Here is a 26925-nt window from a genome sequence, read left to right as displayed (position 1 = left end):
AACTGAAATTTAATACGACAGGTATATTAAACGTTTCCCTATTTTATTATATGGATTCAAACCTAAGTCAAATAACCTTGACAGTACTAACAGGTCCCTTAGTTTTCCTTTACTCATCTCCAGGGATAAGGTGCATATAAGGAATATTATTTCCAATAACTGGGACTTACTAACTGAATCTCAACACATGATTTCTGCTATTGGCACTTCTCCTTCTTTCTCATTTAAAAGAACAAGAACCATCAGAATGGAATTAGAGAATAGAGACTCTCCATTTTTGTTAAACAGTAACACTACTTCCACTGTACCTTTAGGCTTGTATTCCTGCAAGGAATGTGTAGTGTGCCCTTACATTTTGAATGGCAAGAGTTACACTTTTCCTCACTGTAACTATACTATTATATATCCCAAACATTTTTTCTGTCACACCACTGCTGTTGTTTATGCAGGTATCTGTGAAACTTGTTCAGCTTTCTACATTGGGAAAACCACTAGAAAACATTCTGACAGAATTAGAGCACCTCAGAGCAATAAGAACACAGAATTTTTATAATGCCTTATTTAAAGACAGTAAAGCATGTTCATCTTTTAACAAATTTAACTTTATTATTTTAGAACAAGTTGAAAGCTTTTATGGTGATTGGGAATTATATCTAGAATTAAGGGAACTAAAGTGGCAGTTACTACTTAATTCAGAAGTATTTCCAGGCTTAAATGAAAATGTTAATATTAAGTGTGCGTTAAGATGGAAATTGTGAACTTACACCACTTTTACTGTATGTACTGTTTTACTTCTATATGAATATTCATTTTTTATTATGAATATTCATAACATTCCACATTCTCTTTCCAGTTATAAGCATTATTTGAATTTTAACAGAAAGGATTCTGCTCCTGCTATTGGCCTCTGTATTTATGTTCCAATATTTTCACTGTATTCATTGGCTACTGTAAATGCATGTCATTTCTTATGATTTATACTGTATGCTGTAACCTCAAGGAGTTATTCTGAAGAAGCTCTTTCATCCAATAAGAGCGAAAGCTTAACTAACTGTTCGGTGTCATGTGATTTATTTATTTATTTATTTCTCTTTACTTTATTTTGCAGTTGTTACAGTACATTAAGATAGAAGTTTTTATTAAATATATATATATATATATATATATATATGTATGTGTGTATGTATGTATGTGTGTGTATATATATATATAGATATATATATATATATATATATATATATATATATATATATATGTGAGAGATAGAGGGGTGTGTATACTTGTATGTGTGCGTACACACAAACGTATATTCATCCTGAAGAGTATTCACAGGTACAATATTTTTATCTTCTTTGATTTTAAAATTAATCATTTTTGTATAAAATGCAATTGTCAGCTTGCAGACTCCTAAAAGGTCTTTATGAAGAGAATTTTTTTTTGGTACTTTGTGTTGACAAAGGCATAAAAATCGTATCTCCATCTAATTTTGCTGGTGTCAGGATGTCTCTTCTTTTTAATGCAAATTTGTTAGTGTTGATTTTATATGTGCATGAATCGCATATGTGTTTATATGTGTGCAGTGGTACGTGTAAATGTCTTTCATAAATGTGGTCTGTTTTCCTGGCATGGAAAATTTTACATGAAGTGGCTTTTTTTCTCCTTTGTTTGTGACCTGATTATATTTTGCCATTAATCTTTGTTCATAGTGTAATTATTCCATCACACTTCAGTTAACCCAGGGGAGAGGTTGTATTGGTAGAATGACACTGTGACCCTTTAAGTGGATGTTACCTCTCTAGCGAGAGAATCACCTTTTCATCTACAGAGCCTCTAAGACTTGTCATCTCTGCCTTAAAAATGGCAAAAGTCAGGAACCGGTATTATGTGCATAGCTAGAGGCAGGTATTTAGGTTGTTTAGAAGGGTAGCCCTAGTTCAGTGGAATGAGCATGGCAACGTAGGTATTGCTGCCTACACTTTAAGTTCGCTCTTGCTCCCCTTACTATAGGGAGACATGCCCCAGTGTCCACTGGAGTATGAAGCCCCCCCCCCCCCCCCCCCCCCGTGTAGGTGAGGTGAGAGTAGGCTACAAGTTTCCACCATCTGCCTGGCTGTTCTTATATCAATGCTAACTGCTCTCTGGATATCTGGGTCACAGTCTGGCCTGCATCTCAACCCCCCCCCCCCCAAGATGCGTTTATATTTTTAATTACGCAAGTAAAAAATGACAAGTGGTTCTTTGAAAATGCCTTTGTAAAATATACTAATATTTTTTTTTCTTATTTTGATAGCTTCCAGAAACAAAAATTGGTTGGAATGGACAGAGACATCTTCACTTACTTGGTGTACCCTTCTCTTTTGTCAAGGAGCAAGTAGCTGAAGAGGTAACTTTTGTAGAGTTTACTTGTTCTACTTTAGGTAATAAGTGTCCATGATAATTACGGATTGTCTTCAGTCTTCATCAGATCTGTGGGTCTGTGTTTTGACCTCTGATCCAGCTGTGCTGTCAGCATGCTAAGGATTCCAAGCTATAGCTCCTCCCACCCTACCTATACTGCCCATCTCCTCTTGGATGCCTCAGATCTCTTTTACCATGCACAGCGAAGCCTCGTGGTCTGGTTATATCTCCTCCTGGGTGTTTCTAGTGTTTGTTCCCGGCATTTGTAAGTGGTCTTTTGACCAGTCTTCTTTCCCCCTGACCCTTCTTGCTTTTTCTTACTGCCCTTTTAAAAAAATGAATAAAAAAGGTAGTTTAGTTCTTTGTATTTTCTGCCACATGGTTAGGCCTTTGTGACAAGCCCATCTACATCCTGGTTGTCCCCCCCGGTGCACCTAGTGTCTGCAAGGGCATGGAAGGAACCAGATGCTGCAGATCTTATTTGTAAAAAAGCGGATAAAATTCTTAGTGCCCTCAAGGATAGACCCCACTTGACCAAAGGATTCCCAGTAGATGCCATGGTGGTTGTGGCATCCACCAAGAAAGAGCTTGCCCAGGAAAGCTCTACTGTCCATCCCCCTAACAGGGAGTCTGAGGCTGTGGACAGATTTGGAAAAAGGGTCTACGCTTCCTCCACTTTTGCCCTCAGCGTGTTGAATTCTTTCCCACTTTATAAGGCTGCAGAGGAACTTACTTAAGGAACTCTGTAGCTCCGGCCCCAAGTCCATGACCCTGGAGGAACGGATTTCTTTTACCTTCCCACATGGCCACTTTACAGTCTGTTTCCAACACACCCATGATGCTGATCTCTCACGCAGTTCTAGAGCGGCCAGTTCTGGCATTGCCATTCAACTCCATGCTTGGATGCAGCTGTGTGATTTCACAGAACCCTTCAAGGTGTCATTTGTCAATGCCCCTTTCAACAGTTCCTCCCTCTTTATACTGACTGTTCGTGATAGTCTTTCTCAGTGAGAAAGACCTGAAGACATTTTCTGCCGTCAGAATCTGCTTCTCTACCCCAGGAATCAGCACTAGGGAAAGAAGTTGTGGTTCAGAAAATCCCAGGACACTTTCCAGGATGCTTGGGAGATTTGTCCCCCATGGGCAGAAGGGAGAATAATTTGAGTGGTAGACGCTGCCTTCAGGGTAGAGGGGTCCGCTGAATCAGGGGTCGCAGAATTCTCCATCAGAGAAATCCTTGCAGTATCCCTGAGGTGTTTTCTGACCATCCCTCTCTGGAGGCAGTCAAGGGGATGATGATTTTTGCACCTTAAACCCTGGTTAGTCATCACAATTGACAGATCGGTGCAAGTTATCATGTCCAGAGGCTACTACATTCCCTTTTTAAATCTGCCCAAGCCAAAACAACAGCTCCCCAATGTTGCACCCAATCAAAGGGAAGCAGCAACTTTGGAAATTGCAAAGTTGCTTAAAAAAAATTATCCAGGAGGTCCCCTCAGACCAGCGTGGATCAGGGATTTACTCCTGATTTTTTTCTTTTTAGTTCTAAAGAAAACAGGAGATATCATGGCCATACCCGACCTAACTTACCTGAACAAATCAGTCAAGCACATAAAGTTTAGGATGGTCACGGTTCAGTCCATCCTTCCCTTTTTACAGAAGGGTGACTGGATGTGATCGATAGGATAGACCTCAAGTATGAAAACTATCAAAATGAGCAGACACTCCAGAAGGTACCTCCATTTCTGCCATGGAGCCAGTCACTCCCAGTTTTGTGTGTTTCCATTTCGTCTTACCTCAACCCCCAGGGTGTTCACAAAATGCATGACAGTAATTTCTGATCACCTCAGACTGCAGGGATTCCACATGTTTCCTTACCTGGGTGATTGGCTGTTAGTTTCACCATTCAGGCATTTACTGGTTCAGGCCAGGGATTTTCTCTTGCAACTGACCCCAACCTTGGGGATCAGTATAAACCTTCACATGTCGCAATTGCAACCTGTGCAAGTGATAGGTTTTATAGGAGCCTGCTTGGATGCAAACAAAACCCTGGCCTGTCTTCCACCAGACAGGATTCTCTCACTGTGGTCACATATTAGACAAATGTTAACTGTGTCAATTCCTCTAGCAAATCTTGTCCTCAAGGTTCTGGGTTCTAAGGCTGCAACAATAACTTTACTACCGACAGCTCATTTACGTATGAAAGTCCTGCAGTGGACGCTGTCAGTCCAGTGGTACCTTCTGCATCATCCCCTCAATCCACCTATAAGACTGTCGAGTGTACAGAAATTCTCTTCTGTGGTGGCTTCAATGATCCTGAAGCATCTCAAGGCTTACCTTTCATTCTTGCCACCCCCCCCCCCCCATTGCCACGTTGACCATGGATGTCTCTCAGCTGGGGGGGGTGGGCATTACTTAGGACGAAAAATTCAAGGCACATGGACCAATCTGCATATCAGCATCCTAGAGATAAGGGCGGTACTTTTTAGCATGTCTTCCTCTAGGGACATTTCCGTTTCAGACCATGTCAGTTGTGTGGTATTTCAACAAACAAGGTGGAACCAAGTCCCACCCCCCCATTGCCACGTTGACCATGGACGTCTCTCAGCTGGGGGAGGGGCATTACTTGGGACTAAAAATTCAAGGCACGTGGACCAATCTGCATATCAGCATCCTAGAGATAAGGGCGGTACTTTTTAGCATTTCTTCCTCTGGGGACATTTCCGTTTCAGACCATGTCAGTTGTATGGTATTTCAACAAACAAGGTGGAACCAAGTCCTATTTCCTTTGTCGAGAAGCATTGAGAGTGGCAGTGGACTGTCTCTACCAACCGTTTTCTAATTGCAATGCACATTCCAGGGGAGCACAGCATATTAGTGGACAGGCTTAGCAGAGTTCTGGTCATGCCTCATGAATGATCTCTGAGTCATGTCAGTGGCAAACATAATTTTCCTCAGATGGGACCATCCCTGCTGCAACCTGTTTGCCTTTCCCTTCAACAAGTGCAGCAGGTACTTTGCCTTGATCCCTCCACAGGAACAGTCACCAAGAGACTCTCTAGTCCATGCTTGGCCTCCCGGCCTTCTTTATGCATTCCCCCCCCCTCTACCTGTGATTCCCAGATTTCTTCAGAAGACATGCAGGTTGAAGAGCAAAGTAATCCTCATTGCCTCCTTTTGGCCTCAACTTTGGTTCACCTTCCTTTGGTCTAATCTAATTTGTCTTCCGTGGACTCTTGATCCACATCCAGACCTTTTGTCTCACCCCTCAGCGTAACTTCATCCAGATCTTCACAACTTGAAAGTAACCGCATGGTTTTTCCAAACACAGTGATGGTAGTTAGACAATCCAGGCTTTCTTCCCCAGTTCAATCATTTTCTCCCATGAGTCTTTTATCCGGAAAATTTATAAAAGTGAGTGGAAACGGGTTTCCATTTGGGCCAAGCAGCATTACATTGATCTGCTTATCGAGCCCATTTTGGCAGTCTGGACTTCCTAGCTGGGCTTCTTCATTCAAGTGTCAGCTTCTCTGCTGTTAGTTCAGTTAGCAGCCATTTCCATCTTTCACATTGGGGAAAATGCTACATCTTTAGCTTATAGTCTTTGCAAAGCTTTTCTCAAGGGCATGTTACTTCTTCGACCTCCTGTCAAAGTTTCTGCTCCTCCGTGGGATCTTTAGTTCTTCCAGCTCTGACCTTGCCTCCCTTTGAACCCTTGAACCTTGCCCTGGAAAACAACCTTGGTAGTAGCAATTACTTCAGCCAGGAGGGTTTTGGAGCTTTCAAGTGTGGTCTTCCAAGCCCCCCATCTTATTTTTATTTCAGACAGAGTTACTTTACTTACTAATTCTTTCTTACCAAAGGTTATGTCAATAAATACCATTTATCAATCTATTAATCTCCCTATGTTTTTCCGAATTTTCAGAATAAGGGGAAATCTATACCTCTTGGACGTTCATAGACAATTGTGCTTCTATCTTGATAAGACAAAAATGTTCAGAAAATCTGATCAATTGTTTGTAACTTACTCAGATTCCAAACAAGGGAAAGCTGTTGTGAAAGCTTGTAGTAGGCAACCCGCAGCAAAAAAATGTGTTAAAATATTTATTGAAATAACAAAGATCTACAATGTTTAGCACTTTTTTCCCCAAAGCACTGCGACTTCTTCAGAACAAATTCCAATCATCTGCACCTCGTTTAAGTACTCTACTTGATTCATGTGACACAAAACCTACTTTTAAAGAGATACAGTGGTAAAATTAAAACATGTAACTTGAGCCTTCTTATAAGTTACATACAGTATAAAACACACAAATATATACAACTCTAATTATAATACTTGTGCTCTAGTTTTCAGTATAGGGACTAAAAAGAAATTTGGTCATTAAGACCAGGTGGCATATTAGAGTTCAAGTTTGAGTTGCCAAAAGACTTCATCTTTCTGTTTGTAACTCCCACCAACCACCTCTAATGTCTTTTGGTATAACATCCAAAATGTCAAAATGGAATTTACCCCATCCAGTACAACTTGAGGTATGCTTAAAAAGTGCATTGTTCCTTTTATATTTCAAAATTGCATACAGATATTTGTAAATTATGTTTCTCAAATTTTGCTCAGTCTTCCCAACATAAAAACTTTGACATTTGTTACAAATTGCAATGTATACCAAACCCTTGGTTGAACAATTACCTTCTTTAAGATAAATAGGAAAAGGTGACAGCTGCTACATTTAGCTGTACCATTAAAATTAAGCATACTTGATGCAGGAGATTGCTTGAAAAGGAATTTGAGGTTTCTTCCCATTTGATATGCAAAATTGGATTTCTCTCCTAGAATCCCTACCAAATCAGGGTGGGCTCTAAAAATCACCCAATTTTTTGAAATAACTTCCTTCGCCTCCTTAGACCCACATTTGTATGGAACAACCATGTTAATAAAAGATACGTTACTTTTACTACCTCAAGCAGGGGTAACCTTCTCCAACTTGGTTTATGTGGAGCTTGGTAGCACCGTTGATTCATTATGTTGTCAAAGCTACTGTTGCTTGTGGTTAAGGGACTGTATTTCTCATGTTTATTCATTGAACAATGTTCCTTTACCTAGACCAGTCAGAACTCGTTCCACAAGATCCATAGCCACATCCCAGTCCTCCTGGTCCCGAGTTTCCTTAGAAGATATTTCTGCAGCTGCTTCATGGGTGAATTCTCACACCTTTATTTCACGTTACAAACTTGATATATCCAGAAATGGGGTTGTTTTTGGCTCTGCAGTACTCCAGGATATCCTTCCTGTAGACCACCCAGATTCATGTATCTGGGGACTCTGTCCCACAAGTTTAATGAAGACTGAACAGACCTCATCAGATAAAGAAGTTATGTAATCACCTTAACATTCCATCTGTGTTGTCTGCTTCAGTCTTCATTAACCTTCCCTCTCTTCTCCCACCTTCCTTATCTCTAAAGGACCTGATGGATAATTCTGGGAACCTTTGTTCCTATTTTGAGCTCCTGATCATTCTTTTAAGTATTTAAGTATGTATGTATTTTTTTCTTCTGGGAACACTGGCAGCAAACTTAATCTGAGGTATTTGAGAGGAGCTAGCCAGTATGGGTAGGGTGGGAGGAGCTCTAGCTTGGAATCCTTAGCTTGCTGATGGCCAAGTCCGTTCCAAGATCAGAACAGAGACCCACAATTTTGATGAAGACTGAAGCAGACAACACAGATGGAATGTTACGGTGAGTACATAATTTATTTTTTCTTTTTATGTAGTCTAGAGGACAGTCTTTTATTCACTGACATCTTGTGGTGGAATGTTAAGTTATAGTAGACATGGACAAGCAGATCTGGAGCAAGGCTGTTTAGACTTAAACTTAAAACTGCCTCCAACTGTGTAATACATTTCGCAAAGTTTCTGTCTTACTCGTGTGTTGTCCTTGATTTTACTAAATGTTGCTCCATTAAGAGGGACATGATTAATCTTTAGGAGGTGAGAATAAATGAGTTTTAATTATTTTAGAGTACTTAAAAAGGAATATTTTTGATTGTTTTTTCTCCTTTGTTGAGTGATATAGAGTTTATCACTTATCATCTGTATTATTGGATTTAAGTGTGCACCTTGGCTTCATTATGAAAATATGAAGCACAGGATACTGGTGGAAGCGGTTTAAGCTAACTGGTGTTCGTAATTGTAATTATTTAGCCCCATTTTGTTTCCAAAACTGTGCATACTAATCACTTTTTCTTTTGGCTGTGTGCTACTTACAGTTTATGCTAAATTCTTTACTGTTATTTATAACCTTCTCATTGACTGGCCTGATTGAGATCCTCCATGGTCGCATCCTGTATTTTTTTTTTGTCAGCTTCTTTGGTCTGGATTCTAAGCCTCCAAATTGCATAAACTGCAAATTAAGTTACTCTGAATTAAGATTGCTTGCAGTCTGCTTTTTGAAGTATTTGGTTTTGCAAACTTAACCTACTATCCTTCACCACTAATCAGTCTTTCCTTCATCCATAAAGTACACCATAATTAACTGAGAAATAACTAGTTATATTTTACAGTTGCCTGTGACTTCATATAACCCAGGCAATAGAGCAATGGTTGTTTAATTTGTGCATCAAAAGAAACTTTAAAAACGTATACTTGCAAAATATTAAATTGGTGAAAAATTTATTTTCTTTGATTTTTTTTATATATAAAAAAGGTGCATGTAATTGAAATCTCATTCCTTTTGTCTTGATCATGTTTTGTACCAGATAACACATGGCAAAGCTATATGCTTATCCTTTTAGTCGTTATTTATAACTAATAATTACAATTAAAAGCTAGTCTATTGCTTTCAAAAGCTATGCCGAACATGTGCTAGCCATAGTTTAATATCAGTCTTCTTACAACTTTCTAATGGCCCCTCACAATGAACTTGAGACCAGAAAGGCAGAATTATACTCGTAAAGACGTATAGAACTGAATTGAAAAAAAAACCCAAAAACTGAGGTGAGGCAAACCTTCATGCACCCCAGTGTTATGGAGGAGGGGCTTTACCTTCACCCAGTTCATTATTACAGATGTAAAGTCAATGCACCTTTGAGAAAAGAAATACTTTTCTTGTAAGATTGTATAGCCTTTGAGAAGTCAGTAGGGATATGTGATGCACTGACCTCCACGTTGAGTGGTTTTGGCCCCCTAAGGAAACAACTGTTTCATTGCTAAACCGGTAAACATAAAATAAAGTTTCATGGCATTTCTTGCTTTAGACAGTTGCCTTGATAGCATTCTTTTAATCTGGTCAGTTCAGATGTAGCCTTTTTGGACTTGTCCTGATGTAGAATCCTTAACTTGGTTTGTATTATATAAAAGTACATGGGCTGTTCTTATGTCATGCAGGTCTGCACCAACCTGCTTGCCAGAGAAGTGTGAATATGCTTAATTGTGCAAATCCCTTCTGTATTTTTCCATGGTAATTTCTTTTAAAAATAAAACGGGCTTCAAGATAGCTCCAGACAGAAGGACTTCTTGGAATATTACAAAGTTTTTGTAAAATTTTTGTATGCTTAACAAAAAAGGGGTAGAAAACTTGTTAATTTCTTAAATATCTGGAGATCTTGCATATAAAACCTACCCCAACCCCAAAACACATGCATATGTTCTGCATACAGATGTTGGACATTTGTTTAAAATTCTCCACTTACAGTTACAAAGCTGTCTTTCACCAAAGTAATTAAGTATAGGAGCTTTTACGTTGTTGCCTCACAGCAAGACGTTGTCCTGTTCGATTCTCAGCTAGAGCGTCTTCTGTGTGGAGGCATGCGTGAATGGGCGTGCCTTCATTGAAGGTTGTGCGTTGGAGCTGGTAACTCGGCACGTAAAAATCCAGTACCAAACATTAGCGGACCGGAGTTCTGCTGTGGCGACCCCTAATCGGGGAAAAAGCCGAAAAGTTGCAGGTGAATGTCCACCTAACTGTTTGACTTCGGAGCTCTTTGATTCCCCTGAGTGCTGCTAGTCTCCTTCTGTATTCTGCGACATCAGGTGACACACAAGTAAATATAAGGGGAGAGCGGTCTAAACCATCTTTAGTTCTTTTACGCTGCAAGCAGCTGCCTATTGCTAGTTTATCTGTCCAATTCAAGGTGACTTTCCAGCCCCTTTCTTGGGATATTTTTCATTTGTACTTCTGCTATTGAGACAGTTTTGTTCAGATACTTAATGTGTGCATTTTGAATTCAATTTGTTTGATTTATTTTATTTAACATTTGCTGACCAGGAAAGTCCAATTAGGACAGAACCTATTTTCAGAGGAAGCCTGGGGGAGAAACACTTCCAATGCATGTCTTTGGAATGTAGGAGGAAACTGGAGTACCCAGATGAAACCCACATGAACACTGGGAGGACATGCAGACTCCGCACAGAAGGCACCCCAGTCGAGAATCAAACTGGAGAACGTCTTGCTGTGAGGTGATGTTAACCCCTGTACTACTGCATCACTTTGTCTTCTGAGGTCAGTGATATTCTTGAAAATTAAGTAGAAATTTTTCTTACAGAAGACCAATTCTGGCACTGTAGATGGAAGTGCTGTATAGGAGGGACAGAACCTTTAAGAACTTCCTTGAGCATAAGAGGCTGGTAATCTTTGCCTAGACATCCACAACTTTGGGCAAGGTTTGCTTGAGGCTTAATGAAACTGTTGCAGCTGCATTGGCTAAGCTCATAATGGCATAATGAACTGAGTATTTTAATAGGTTCATGAGTTACAGCTAGGCAGTTATTTTATCCTCCCATCCACAGGGATTGGAGGAACCCCCCCACACACACAATGATATGAACTTTAAGCAAGAGACAATGTATTGCAGATCAGTTTAGACAAAAAGAATATTTAACTACAAGCTAATGGGGGTGGGCTTGCAAGCACAAATATTGTGAAAGAGAGGGGAAAGTCTCATTCTTTTTGGGGTTATTTGTATGCAGTACTTGACTGTTTCTACCCTACCATTCTCCTTTGTCCACTCCAGCCTCCATTTCAAAGTCTACTGGTTCTCAGAACTATGGATACATTGCTGATTATCCTTTCATCAAGCTACAAGATAGAATCCCTTCTGGAATGTTTCTCTTAACCCCAGACAAGGGGAAGCTAACGCACATGGTTTTGGCTCAGTTTATGAGATCAGATAGGAACTATGATTACATTTCTATTGTTGGAGCAAGGAAAAAAAGATTTTCCTCCAGGCATTTTCTAGTCTCAAAGAAAGATGACCTAGGAGGCATGTACTTTACTGGGCCACTCCAGGCTGAACGAATGTCAGCATTCCCAGGTTCATTATGCAAACTTGACATTCCCTGCACATGCTACTGTTCGTTCAAACTGTGGTTGTGACACTAGACACAATTGATATGTACTCACACTTGCATATCCTCAGGGAGAACAGATAAATCTTAAGTTGTTAATCTTCTTTCCATTCATCACCGATGGGTTTGGTTCCGAGCCCTCAGAACTGAGTCGGCCTTTTTACCAAGGTCGCACCAGCCAAAAAAAACTCGAGCTAAGTCTCTACCCAGAATGCTCTTTTCCCCTGTGTTTGCCATGTAGCCGTAAAGCCGCGTTTCAGCCGAGCTCCCAGCCAAGTGGAACTTTTTTGATATTTGTGTGAAAAATCTTGGATATATTCATATTTTATTAAGCGTTTACTATTTCCTGTGTTTTTTCTTCTGTCATATCTTGTTTTTTCCTCTCTACCCGTATTACCATTGGTAATTTTTCAAGTACCATTGTTGGTACAGCCTTTCCTCCCTTACCCTTGTGGTATTTCTTCAATACCATAGTTGGTATTATCTCTCCTATTTAACCTATTGGCTTTGACTTTTATTCAGGTGTTTCCCCTCCTTTCTCTTCATACCAGTGTATTGTTATTTTCATGACCTTTGAACACAGTTGACTTTATTCTAGTTTGATTTTACAGTTGGCTTGTGATGATTTTGTCTATCAAGATGTCAGATAAGAAGGGTACTTCAGGTTTTAAGCATTGTACTTCATGTAAGGGCAAATTACCTAATAGTGATTCTCATGATGACCGTCTGTACTGATAGGGAGCGCCCCACCTTTCGGTGCAGCCTCCGTGTGACATTTGTCAGAGTTTCAATCAACGCACTCTTAATGAGCGCAAAAATAAACTCCTCCTGAAAGGTTTATTCAAGTCTTCCTTTTCAGAGGCCATTTCTGCGATGGATGTCTCAACCTCTTCTAATAAGGACAGAAAGAGATCCCACTCTGTTCCTTCACCATCAGGTGATCAGACCAAGGCTGGGAAATCAAAGGGTCCCTAAGTTATCTTTGGACCACAAATCTGCCTCTATGGCTCTCTTCCTTGGCTCCAACCATCCCGAATCCTTCGATGTCTGCACCTGTTTCGGCACCAGTCTTGCCTCCGGCACTGATCTTAGACTTTACCATGCCTATTTTGACTTCGGCACCTGTGGCCACTTCGGCTCAGGTCCCTACTTCGACTGCTCCATTAGCTTCTGTTTTGGAACCGACCAATTCGGCTCCAAGTGCCACCTCAGCACCGAGCCTCGCACAGACTTCACTGGAGTTGACCCCTTTGCTACCAGCTTCCAAACTTGAGGCCTCAGTGCTGGCAGACCCTGCACCACAGACCCGATATTCCCCTTCCATAGATTAGTTCTTGTGCCAAGTATATAGCCCCTTCATTGAAAGCCCTGACTCTCCATCCGGAGTATCTGCTAGATCCACCAGGAGCCTGTCTGAACACGACATGGTGCCAAGTATATAGCCCCTTCATTGAAAGCCCTGACTCTCCATCCGGAGTATCTGCTAGATCCACCAGGAGCCTGTCTGAACACGACATGGTGCGTCTTGTGGACCAGCTGTTGTTAGCCAGGGGGATACCCGCACTTTCTAAGACCCATCCACCTACAGGACTTGGGTTGACTTATCCACAGACTACATCTTACACTCCTCCTTCGACCATCCCGGTCCTGAAGCCCTCTATTCGACATCGTTCTTGGAACCCATCACATTGACACCGACAGTGCATCTCACTCAGGCTCAGAGTTTTACCCCTTTGGTCTTCGGTTCTGGCGGAAGCGGTCCTCTGTCAATCTGGGGATTGGGAGACAGGAGCTTCGATCCAGGATATGGAGCCATCTTTCTCCTCTGCGCCGATAGCCACGTCCTCACAGATCCTGCTTGAGGCTCCACAAGTGGGGGTGGGCTCATTGGAGCAGGGAGTGACCCCGGTTCCGAGGTTGTCTTTCTTTGTTCTGGGCTCCCATCCCTCTTCGGGCGGGCCTGCTTTCCGCGCAGTGGAGATGGCTCTTGCTTCTGGCAGCACTTCATTGGTGTCGGAACCCCATTTTTCGCCCCCTGAGCAACAGCTGCTACAGACCACCCTACGGGACACTGGGCAGAGAAGCCTCAGGTCACCCCTATTCAGGGTACCCGCTCTTCTGAGTCCTCCTCAGAGACCCCCACTGAGGAGCCCCCTCAAAAGAGGATGTGTAAGAGGAAGCAGGTGGACTCACCCGAAGAGTCCTTAATGGAAGACACAGATTACGATGATGAAGGGTCCCCACGGTCACCTCCTGATGTCTCCTTTGGAGACATCCTGGAAATGTTAAAGCAGAGAGGTGACTGGAAGCAGTCCAACCCTTCATTTTGAGGAGTCTGTGTTCCTGCAGGCTTTTCGTACCCGGCCTTCTACCTCTTGGGTGACCCCGCCTGCCGACGAGCTCTTCCAACTTATCGTGCAGAGAGCTTGGAAGAACCCCGATTCCATTGAGGCAATCCCTCGGAGGCCAGATAAAATTCTTTCCCTCCCAAGGCACACCCGCTGCAAAAGGTTACCAGTTGATGCTGTGGGGGTGGCGGCAGCCGCGAAAAAGGACTTGGCTGAGGAAAGTCCCACTATCCACCTATCCAACAGGGAGTCTGTGGCAGTGGACAGACTTGGGAAACGTGTTTTTGCATCAGGGACTGTGCAATATGATCCCTGAATTATTTGGCGCATTTTATGAGGCTCCAGAGGGACCTGATCTCCGAACTCTCTGGGACGCTCGCAGGACAGTTGTCTGACGAGGTCAGGGATAAAGTGGTCTCGCAGCTCGCAACCCTGGAATCCATAGCCAACTCCTCCATGAGGTTGCTGTGACATGTGACTGAAGGGGCAGCTAGAGCAGTTGGTTTGGACATTATGAGGCGTCATGCCTGGATGCGCATTTGTGACCTCGCGGACCCCTTCAAGTCTTCCTTCCTGAATGCTCCCATCAAAGTTTCATCCCTTTTTGGCCGCAAAGTGAAGGACACGCTAGCCAGGTGCGAGCAAGATGGAAAGACCCTGTCTGCCGTAGGCCTACAGTTTTCCATCCCTCAACGTACCTTTTCCAGGAATCAGAGGAGTGGGAAAATATGTCTTTTCCGTGCCACATGTGGTGATGATACCCCCCAGAGGCAGAGGGGGTAAAAGTTCAGGAAGATGCCCCCCTATAGAGTCAGAGGGGGGTCCTTGTAACCAAGGCTTCATGGACTCTTTCTCTGGACAGCCTTATCAGCGCTGCTGAGGAGCAGCCCGATTGCTTACCTCTGGAAGCAGTCTGGGGTCGTTTCTCTCTGCACCAAGATGCCTGGAAGTCTGTCACCACCGATTGTTGGGTGCAGAGCATCATCACCAGAGGTTACACCATTCCCCTTTCTTGTCACCCAAAATTTCCAAGAAAACTTCCCGATGTTCCACCCAGTCAAAGAGAAGTAGCTTCGGAGATCATAAAGCTGTCTCAAAAAGAGTCATCCAACCAGTCCCACCAGACCAGAGCAGATCCAGATTTTATTTGAGATTCTTTTTGGTGCCAAAAAGAAGACGGGGGACTGGAGACCCATTTTGAATCTCAGCAGCTTAAACAAGTCTGGTCACCCAAGCCAAATTCCGGATGGTTATGGTTCAGTTCATTCTCCACTTTTTAAGAGAAGGCGATTGGATGTGCTATATAGATCTCCAGGATGCATATTACCACATCAAGATGGACAAATGCTCCAGGAGTCTGCTTCGCTTCCAGCTAGGCGCCGGTCATTACCAGTTCCGTGCCCTGCCGTTCAGTCTCTCTACAGCCCCCAGAGTATTCACGAAATGCATGGTAGTGGTAACAGCTCACTTGAGACTAAAAGGATTCCTGGTGTTTCCATGTCTGGATGACTGGCTCCTTACCGCCCCCACCGAGCATCTTGTAACAGCATTGCATTGTACTCTTTCTCTGGCAAAATTGTTGGGAATAACGTTACATTGGGAGAAGTCAAACCTTACTCCTACACATCAAATAGAGTTCATTGGAGCAGTGTTCAGTACTCAGTCCTGTCTGGTGTCGCTTCCAGCTCACAGACTCCATCGATTGAAGTTTCAACTCCGGATGATAATCTCACACAAGAGTCTCTGCAAGGGAAGTTCTTCAGTCCCTAGGTTCTATGGCAGCATCAATCCCAATAGTGCCTCTAGCAAAACTACATATGCGGAATCTGCAATGGCTCCTTCTGTGTCAATGGTTCCCAAACTATCACCCCCCTCAGTTACCAGATTTGTATAACCACCTCCTGCAAACAGGACCTGCTTTGGTGGATGAGGCCAGGCGTAGAACTTTGGAGTCATCCTTTTCAATCTCCTCAACCCACAGCCATTGTGACTACGGATGCTTCCCTGATTGGGTGGGGGGGCCATTTCCAGGGAAAGACTGTCCAAGGCACATGGTCTGCCTCAGAGGCCCACCTGCATATCAGTGTCCTGGAACTGAGAACTGTGTTAGCATTGCAGGCCTTCCATTCGGCTCTACCTTCCGGAACAATTGCAGTTCAGTCAGACAACATGTCAGTGGTCTGGTATATCAACAAGCAAGGAGGAACCAAGTCCTTATATATCATGAAGCCATGAGAATTTGGGAGTGGGTGATGGCTTCCAACCACTTTCTGATAGCAACGGATATCCCGGGGAGCTCCAGTGTGATTGCGGACAAACTGATCAAGTTGCATCCTCATGCCTCATGAGTGGTCCCTCAACCCTGAGGTGGCGTCCTTAATCTTCAGCCTTTGGGGCCAGCCTTGCTGCAGTCTTTTCGCCTCCTCATCAAACAACAAGTGCAGCAACTATTACGCCCTACTTCCCCCCAGAGGGGGAGTCCTTGAGGGACTCTGTGATCCACGATTGGCCCATGGGACTTCTTTACACTTATCCACCCATCCCTCTGATCCCACAATTTCTAAAGAAAGCTCTTCGGTTGCGATGCAAGGTGATCCTTGTAGCCCCATTCTGGCCTCGGCAAGTTTGGTTCCCCTTCCTTCGGCCTCACCTAGTATACCCCGCCATGGATTCTGAACCCGCTACCAGATCTAATTACTCACCCCCAATGGTTGCGTCACCCAAATCTATCCAGTCTCAAACTGACAGCTTGGTTTCTCCACTTCCACTAGTTGCCAGGCAAGCTAATCTCTCCTCGCCTGTTTGCGACATCATTCTGGCCTCTCACAAACCATCCAGCAGAAGACTATTTCAGGATAAATGGAAAAGGTTCTCCATCTGGTCCAAGGAGAACATGCTAGACCCCTATTCGGCTCCAGTTACTGCAGTGTTTCAATACTTGGCTAAGTTTTTTTGATAATGAGGCCTATGCCTCTACTGTCTGAGTGCATCTAGCGGCAATTTCCAATTTCTACATTGGTATAGATGGCACCCCTCATCTCTTTAAGCCTTTGCAAGGCCTTCGTCAAGGGAACCTCTCATATCAGGCCTCCTGTCAGACAGCCTGTGGAACCATGGAACCTCACTTTAGTCCTTCAGTCCTTGACTCAAAAACCTTTTGAACCTGCTGAAAAGTGTGACCTAAAGTTTTTGTCTTGGAAATCCTTGTTCTTGGTAGCCATAACACCTGCCAGAAGGGTCTTGGAGCTGCAGGCATTGTGTATCAAGAGGTTTTCATAAAGACAGAGTATCACATCGGACAAATCCATCCTTCCTTCCCAAAGTTGTTTCTGAATTCTCCATAAACCAGACCATTGATCTACCAGTGTTCTTTCCAAATTTTGCCAATAAAGGAGAGTACTGCCTTCACTCCTTAGATGTACATAGACAACTGAGATTTTACCTAGACAGGACCAAACCTTTCTGTAAGTCTGAACAGCTTTTCATCTCTTTTTCTGGGCCCAGAATGGGATAGGCTGTTTCCAAGGTTACATTATCAAAATGGCTAAGGGACTGCATAAATTTCATCTGTTCCCTCAGTAATGAACCTATGTCAAAAGTTAAAGCTCAATCCACTAGATCTGTGGTAACGGCTATAACTTTCCATTCCAGGGCCTCCATGGATGACATCTGTGCAGCAACTACTTGGGCTAAACCTCATATCTTTATCATCATTACAAATTGGACCTGGTCTCCAGAGGGGAGAGCTGCCTTTAGATCAATGGTACTCCGGAATGTTCTTCCATAAGGCCCACCCATGAACCTCCGGGTAGCTTGGGATTCTGTCCTCTCGGTGATGAATGGAAAGAAGATTAACATAATCTGATAAAGAAGTTATGTCTTACCATAACGTTCCATCTGTGTTGTTCATCTTCTTTCATTCATCACCTCCCACCCTCCTTCCCCCCCAAAGGCTCCTGGGGAGTGCTTTGGGTCTAAGTGGTGCCTTAGGGTATTTGCGCAGAAGTGGCCTCGGCTTTACTTCCTTTTTCTGTAGCAAACTCGATCTGAGGTAAAAGGGAGAAGGGCATTCTGGGTAGAGACTTAGCACAAGAGTTTTTTTGGCTGGTGCAAGCTTGGTAAAAAGGCCGGCCAACCCATTGGTGATGAATAAAAGAAGATGAACAACACAGATGGATCGTTATGGTAAGACATAACTTCTTTTTATTGAGGCTTAGGGTGGGGCATCAATACTTGCAGGTTTACTTTCTTGTTCTTTTTTTCTGTCTGTGGCACTCCGCTTCCTTTAACACCAGTATGTGACCACCTCATTGTCATGAGGATCCACATCTACACTTATCCGAATGTACAGATTACAGTACACATTGTTTCTCCCTCCAGTGTTTTTTTGCTTATATTTACTAAACCTGAGCCTCATAATAGGAATTACCAAGCTTTTCCTGGGAACCCTGTGGGACACACAACAGGCTAAATTTGTGTTCCATAGAAGTGAAGGTTATGCAGCTTTCTGAATCTCAAGCAGGAGATAGGGTGTGTCCTCTCAAATGTTCTGTAAACTCTTGGTATTATGTCAGCTTCTATCCTCTTGATTTCCTTTGCCAAGGTATGCATGAGAAAGTTTAGATGTACTTGGAAAAAGTCAGTGGGAACAGCACAGATAAACCGTGGTCAGGACTTCTAGGAGGAATTCAATGGTGGTTCCAACAGGTACTGAAGACCCAGAGTCCCAGAAAGCCAAATACATTTATCTAAGTTGCACTGGCTCCTTTCCTAATATAATAATCCTCTCCTAACTCCTCACATACACACAGAAAGCAAACAGTTGTATTTTTGCATGCATGTAGCATAATGGTTAAGTTTTTACCTCACAGATGAGAGGTTCAGTGTTTGATTCTGACTAAGGGAAATTGTCTAGGCTTAAAATGGTCCACAAGGGCAGCTAGCCTAGTACTTACAAATCCTGTCAGGGCAGATATTCCAGTTAGATGACTTCCAAAATTGGCATAACTAACCTAAAGTTTAGAGGTTTGTTCTGCAAAAAAAATGCTATCCAAATGTATTAAACCTCTATCCCCTCATAGCTGGGAAAACAACCTGCAAATTGCCCATTTATCTAACTGTTTTCCACCCAGGGATAACATTTTCATTTTACAGGCATTTTTAATATTATTCACTTCTCCCCCTTCATTTTTGCTTTACACATCAGTGTTGTAACTGCTTGAATGGTTAACATTACCTCCTTCCCTGTGATTTTTTTTAACCTGTTTTTTGACTGGTAAACTCACTGGACACAATTGTCCTTAGGAGCGGCCTGGGAGCACTGTCTGGTTAAATGACCTGTTCAGAGTTGCACAGAAGGCAAGTGGAGGTGAAAGAAATCGGACCCTGTACCCACTGACTGCTAAAACCCTTCCCCATCCCCATTTTTAACACAATAACTATAACCAGTTATAATACTAAGGAGCTAACACCATGTACATGAGACCTGCAAAAATAAATGTGTAAATGTACGTATCTGAAGTGAAAAGATTGCTTTGTCTACAGGTGGTCTAGCTAACTTTGAAGAAAATAATTGTATATGGTATTTTATAGAAGTGAAACTGTATAGCATCCAACTTGCAAACTAGTATAGATTGATTAATGCCTTTTCAAAGCTATGTAGGCACAGTTTTCACTGTTAATCAACTGCTGTTTCTACTGTAAATGTAAGCTTGCTTCTATTTCTGCCTAAATGTGACTAATTTGTGTTACTGTCTTAATCAACAGTTATTACTGCTGTCAGTATTCATTTTGATCTTATACTTTCTCTAAAGCTGCCTGTAAATTTTGGAGATTTTCTCCCTGGGCCTCTGCTGAAAATAGTGTGAGTAATCAAGTTAGTTTCCTGGTCAACAAACGAAAGTAAATAAAACCGTATATTGCCTCTTTAAGGCTTATAACAATCCTTTTGCTATGTTCCACTCCGTAAAGTCACCAAAAGACCAGTCTAGACAAACCTTAATAAATAGCTTCCTTTCCTATATCTGCTGCCTAGCAGTCTCTTAACTTGAAATACTTGCTATTCGTACCTCTCAACTGTCCAGATTTATGGCTCTTATTTTTGATCTGTTCGTCATAAAATTTGTGGTTTTTTGGCAAATCTGAGGATTGAGCCAGTAAATAATAACGACAGACATTTGAGTTTCAGACTTCATATCCTTCAGAAGGTACATATAGTAAAATCTGTCATTCTGACAGATTTCTAAGTTTATAGAAAAAATATTTAAAATATGTCCCTATTTTTAGGCCTTTGTCCCCCCATTATTTTTGTATTTGTCCAGTTTTCTTGTGTTGAGAGGTATGCAATGCCACTATAAAAATTGGGCACCCTCCTGACCTTATGTTCATTCATTTGAATGTTTTAAGATTAGAAGACATATCTACATTAATAAGAGATTTATCATCCTGAGCAGCAGCCGCTTGCAGATTGTTTACTTCTTCATTTTAAGATTGCTGCAAATGATCTTTTCCTTGCTCTCAATTCTATACCATTTTAGCACTACATTTCTTATCTTCTTGCGCACTTTGCTACACAGTGAAGCTAAATGACTTTTTGTACTTTGTAACTCTAAGTTGCAAAAAAAATGTTTAGTTCAGTGCCTTATATTTCAACCCTTACACTCTCACAACTGAAACCCCAAATGTATATCCACACACCTTCCCCACAGAAATATTCCTTTGTTTTATCTCAAGTGCAGAACATTGATGCTTTCATTATACATGTTTAACTCAATTAACAACAATCTTTTCTGTAGTTGTTAATAAACAATTGTACTTATTTTCATCAGCCATACCAGCACTCATTTTTAAGCTCTGATAATCCAAAGCATTAAAAATGCAATTGTATCTCTGTCTTCTCAAAAAGTATAGTTATGTGTACAGTATTTTTTCAGAAACAACCTGTTTTATTTTATTTCTTAGTTTGCAAAGTAGGGTGGATGAGTTGCAGTTCACCCACTTAATTTACAAGTCTTCTGCTTCAGTCCTCCTTGGGCAGTTCACCTTTGATCTCCATGTACCTGGCTGGACCCCAATTTTCTGCTTATTCTCCTGGTCAGCTCTTTGCCCTTTGCTTTTCCAAAATCTTCATTTGGAATAAAGCAAAGGGATTTACTTGCATCATATCTCTAGTTTACTGATGGCTTTACCACTGATCTCCCAACTTCTTGCTTATTCAGTCATTGCTGGTTAAATTGCTTAACTCATTTCATCATCTGGTCAGCCTTCATAAATGTCTTTGAGCCACCAGGGGGAAAAAAACAGCACTCTGAATACTGCATTTTGCAACTGTTTAAGCCTCACTACTGTTCACTAGCATTCCCATATGATTAGAATACATTTGTTCCTTTTTTGTGTGGTATAAGAGGAATAATTAATTACTACAAACACTCTGGTCTCCAACTTTCAGTACCTTTCCCTGCAATCAAATTTTTGTTAGCACCATTTCCTTTTATGAAACTATTGGATGTTATGTGATCCTATCTCGCCTACATTCTGTACTGATGGGCTCGGAGCCGATCCCTCGGCTCCGACTCCGCACGCTATGCTATAGAGCGAGGCCTCTTATTGGCTGAGCTATTTCTTATCCCAGGATGCACCGCCACTAATCCCCCAGATCTCGTTTGCCGCTTACAAGCTAAGACGTGGTCTCAACTTGGCTGGGCTAAGTACTAATTTATTTAGGCTTTTCCTGTCAGGAATTTGTTGGTTTTGAATCCAAAAGCTGTTTTAACAGCTATTATTGTGATACGTGTGTGAATTTGTTGAGAAATTTGTCTTTTCGTGAAGGGAAGGTTTCCCATTTTTAGAGGGGCCTTCCCCTTTGCTATTTGTTTTTTGTTTGCTATTCTAGCGTTTATTTGTGGATCAAGTACCCGTTTAAGTTAGAGGGTCTTGACTCTCTCTTCTGTGTCTTTTTGTACAACTGTTTTGTTGTGTCATAAAAAAAAAACAAAAAAAAAACTTTATTTTGAACTTAAACTGCTAGTTTTGCTGTTATCTTTAGATAGGTGTGTTTTATCTCTTTAGAACATGTCCAAAGAGCATAGACCCTCCGGGTTTAAAAAATGCGCGAGGTGTGGTTATAAGATGTCCATACGGACGACCACTCCTCGTGCATTTATTGTTTAGGCGCCAAGCACCTACAAGAATCATGTAGCGTGTGTCACGCCTTCTCATCAAGGGTCCTCCAGGAGAGGAAAAACAAATTAATCCTTAAGGGGTTAATTAAGCCATCCTTCGAGGAGGCTTTATCTTCTTCTCCCTCTCCTTCAAAAAAGAAGAAAGTGTCGGCTCCGACCAGTCAGTCGGAACTGACTGCCAAAAAACCTAGGCAGACTTCTCCATCGGCTCCACAGACTTTGGAGCCAAGGGCGGAACGGTCTGCCTCGATGCCTCCAGTCTCGACCCCTCTGGTTTCGGAGCCGAGGACTGGGGCATCGAGAGGCGGGTCACCTTCATCGGCTCCACTGATATTGGAGCCGATGAGGGTTGCCGGCTCAGACTCTTCCCCTTCGGAGCCGAAGTCCTCATCGGCACCGAGGGAAATTGCCTTGACATCTCCCTCAGAGCCGATAATTGTAGAATCCATTCGGAGCCAGTCCCCTAGTCCTTTGGAGCCGATGGAGAAATCGGTTCGGACCCGATCGGTATCGTCCAGATAATCCAAAATGTCTGATTCGGACATCGACAGGGTGCTCCTAAGACTCTTCCAGTCTCCGGTGTTCCAAAAGTTAGTTTCGGCTCCAGCACATTCGGCTTCGGAGCCGATGGTCCACCTTGCCACTATAGTTCCTCCTCCAACAGCCTTGGCACCGTTGGAGCCAGTGCTGGTGGAACTGGTGGAGGTTTTAGGGTCTGGCCCGACCCTTACTCCAACTCCGGCTCTTGGGTCGGAGTTCGGTACGCGGACTTCTTCCGTCGGCCCCGGGGGGATGCTTCGGGATTGATGTTTTCGGTCCCAAGTCTCCCTCTCGGTGCGTCGGCTGCGGGAGTGCAGTCTACCGTCGTGGCCACGGAGGTGGGACCCTCCCAGGATTCTGGTGGTCCCGCCTTCAGGGCTATGAGGAGTGCGTTAGCCAAATCATCTTTGGCTACCTCCACGGTCTCCCCAGCTCCTTCCCTGCATACCGAGACTGGGTCTTTGGCAGTCCCCCTGTCCTTAGACAGCAGAGCCCCGGGGCCTGAGGTTACCCCCACTGGGGTTTCCCCCCCTCCTGGAGGTCCTTCTGAAGCTTCTTCAGAAGAACCCCCCAGGAAAAGATCGTGCAAGAGGAAGCACGTTGACTCCCCTGATGAGTCTCTTACATCAGACACTGATCTCGATGATGCAGAAGGGTCCCCTAAGTCGTCCTCGGATGATGTCTCCTTTGCAGACATCCTGGAAGCCCTCAAACAACGAGGCGGCTGGCAGTCCAAACCCCCTTCTCCTGATGAGTCAGTGTTCCTTAAGGCCTTCAGGGCTCAGCCCTCCGCCTCCTGGGTGTCTCCGCCCTTCGACGAGTTCTTGGATTTGATCTGTCAAAGGGCGTGGGAACACCCAGACTCTGTGGAACCGGTGCCTGCTCGTCCTAATAAGTTCCTCTCAGCACCCCCTGAAAAAGAGTTTCTAACTAAAGGTGTGGCTGTAGATGCTTTGGTGGTGGCATCTGCTACCCAGCAAGATGTAGCAGAGGCTTCGACATCCGTCCATCCTCCTAATAAGGAGTCTAGGAGCATGGATCGGTACGGAAACGCACCCTAAGTTCAGCGGCCTTTACATTAAGGTCCTTGAACTACCTTACGCACCTTACTAGATTTCAGGGGGATCTGATTAAAGAACTTTCCGATACCCTCTTGGGTAACCTGCCTGAGGAGCTGGCCCAGACGGTTGGCTCTCAGCTGGCTACATTGTCGTCCATTTCAAACTCATCCATGAGGCTCATTTCTTATGCGGCCGAAGGGGCGAGTAGAGCGGCGGGTACAGGCATTGCTCTACGGAGACAAGCCTGGCTCCGCCTGTGTCATTTCGCGGAGGCCTTTAAGTCTTCCTTTGCCGACGCCCCCTTTGATGGGTCCTCCCTGTTTGGACCCAAGGTAAAGGACACACTGACCCGCTGCGAACAGGAGGGTAAGACGCTGACTGCCGTAGGGGCACGATTTTCCACTCCCTTTCGGCCTTATCCCAAGGCTAAAAGAGGAGGAAAAAAGTGGTTCCGTAGATCTCAGAAGCCATACCCCTCTCAGCAGGATGATCCCCCTTCCAGAGGCAGGGGAGGGGGAAATTCTTCCGGAAGACGCCGTCCCAGAGGCGGCAGAGGCCCTCGCAACACTGGAGACCGCGAGTCCTTTCGTGGCTCTTCAGCCTTTCACAGTCCCTGAGGGATTTGCCCGACTGTGCAGCTCCGGAGCCAGTCGGGGGTCGTCAAGCACCTAAAAGCCTGGGAAGGTATCACTCAGGACCGATGGGTGCTTTGAATTATCGCCGGAGGTTACACCATCCCTTTCTCTCTCTCTCTCCACCTCAGTCCAAAAAAATCCCGGAACCGCCACCCAGTCAACGGGAAACTGCAGCCTCAGAAGTTTCAAAGCTGCTGCAAAAAGGAGTCATCCAACCGGTCCCCGCAGACCACATCGGATTAGGGACTTACTCAAGATTCTTTTTGGTGCCAAAAAAGACCGGGGACTTGAGACCCATTTTGGATCTCAGCATTCTAAACCATTCAGTCAAAAAGTCCAAGTTCCGAATGGTCACCCTACAAACCATTCTCCCATTGCTGGAGAAAGGTGTTTGGATGTGCTCCATAGATCTCAAGGACGCTTATTACCATATCATGGTACATCAAGCGTCCAGGAGACATCTGCGCTTCAGCCTAGGAGGCAGTCATTTTCAGTTCCGCGTGCTGCCCTTTGGTCTCACCACAGCCCCCAGGGTGTTCACCAAGTGTTTGGCGGTCGTGACTGCTCACCTGAGAAGTCTAGGATTCTAGGTGTTTCCGTATCCAGACGACTGGCTCCTAACTGCCACCTCCAAGCATCTACTAATGCGGAGCCTACAAGCCACTATATCACTGGGCAATTCCCTTGGAATCCCCTTCAATTGGCCAAAGTCTGTGTTGCTGCCATTTCAACGCATAAGATTCATAGGGGTAGAGAGAGAGACTCAAACCGAATGCGGGTCTATCTACCTACAGACAGAATACAAACCATACAGACTCAAGTTTGAGCCTTACTTCCCAGGTCCAAAGCCCCAGCCAGAATGGTCCTGCAGCTATTGGGATCCATGTCCGCCACGGTTCTTCTAGTCCCCTTGGCAAGGTTGCACATGAGAATTCTCCAGTGGCTTCTTTCAGATCAGTGGTCCTTTCAGGAACTCCCTCTCCGTCACCTTATATGGATCACGGAAACCTGCAAACGGGACCTTCGCTGGTGGCTAGTGCCCTCCAATTTGGATCAGGGACGACCCTTTGTTCCACCTCCTCCTGCGGCCACTTTGACCACGGACGCCTCCCAGATGGGGTGGGGGGGGCATTCCCTGGGCAGGGCAGTCCAAGGCAAATGGCACCCAGAAGAGACCCTACTTCATATCAACATCCTAGAAATGAGGGCGGTGCTTCTGTCCCTTCAAGCCCTTCACGATTACCTCCCTCAGGGCGTAATTGCCGTTCACTCAGACAACATGTTAGTTGTCTGGTACCTGAACAAACAGGGAGGGACCAGATCCTATCCTCTTTGCAGAGAGGCCATGAGAGTCTGGGAATGGGCAGTCTCGACCAAACGCTTTCTAGTGGCTACTCATATTCCGGGCAAGTCCAATGTGATAGCCGACAGACTGATCAGAACCACCCTCTCTCCTCACGAATGGTCTCTGAACATGACAGTTGCAAGTCAGATTTTCAGCAAATGGGGAGTTCCGTGTTGTGACCTCTTCGCGACTCCACTGAATGCGAAGTGCAAAAAATTCTTCTCCCTAACCCCGGCTCCGGGGAAGAGCCCCATGGACGCACTAGCCCGTCCTTGGCCCACCGGCTTGCTTTATGCCTTCCCCCCAGTTCCTCTCCTTCCCAGGGTGATCCAAAAGGCATCTCTCTTGGGGAGCAAAATGATCTTAGTTGCTCCTTACTGGCCTCATAAAGTATGGTTTCTCTATCTTCGGAAATATGCTCTGGAAGCTCCATGGTTCCTGGATCAGATTCCAGACCTTTTGGTTCATCAGTCGGGACTATTTCACCAGTCCCTACACACCTTAAAATTGACGGCTTGGCTCCTCCTCTTCCGACTATAGTCAGGAGTCATACATTGGATCCAGAGTTTGTACACATCTTATCTTCGGCCCATAAGTCTGCTACAAAGAAAGTGTATTCTAGCAAATGGAAAAGATTTGCTATTTGGGCTCAACTCCGGGGCCTGGATCCCATCACTATTCCCGTATCAGAAGTACTAAAATTTTTAACTTCTCTTTTCAATCAAGGCTCTTCAGTCTCTACCATCAAGGTTCAATTGGCAGCGATTTCCAATTTTCACGAATCTAAAAACCCACCTTTAATGAGCAACAGATTGTGTAAGACTTTCTTGAAAGGTGCTGCGCTCTTAAGACCTCCGATTTCTCATCCTGCTCCTCCATGGGATCTCGATGTGGTGTTACGCACCTTAACTTCCTCCCCCTTCGAACCGGCAGCGACATGTGATCTAAAATTTCTATCGTGGAAGACTGCCTTTCTGGTGGCGATTACTTTTGCCAGAAGAGTTTCAGAGCTTCAAGCTTTGTCTGTAAAACCCCAGTACTTGGTTTTTCACAAAGACAGAGTATCTCTCAGGCCAAA

General features: G+C 43.9%; 1 protein-coding gene across 1 annotated transcript in view; it reads left to right on the top strand.

Moving 5' to 3' along the window:
- The window catches only part of CHTF18 (chromosome transmission fidelity factor 18), a 927562-nt gene that overhangs the window by 133313 nt on the left and 767324 nt on the right, over nt 1-26925 (top strand). Inside the window, exon 4 of the mRNA XM_044088940.1 lies at nt 2291-2383. Within this exon, the coding sequence (XP_043944875.1) occupies nt 2291-2383 (93 nt within the window). The remainder of the gene's footprint in view (nt 1-2290; nt 2384-26925) is intronic.

The sequence above is a fragment of the Protopterus annectens genome, chromosome 12.part0 (assembly GCF_019279795.1).
Source record: "Protopterus annectens isolate FY-2018-M chromosome 12.part0, PAN1.0, whole genome shotgun sequence".
Lineage (NCBI taxonomy): Eukaryota > Metazoa > Chordata > Ceratodontiformes > Protopteridae > Protopterus > Protopterus annectens.
Note: the sequence above shows the minus strand (reverse complement) of the source record. Positions and strands in the feature narration are given on the sequence as shown.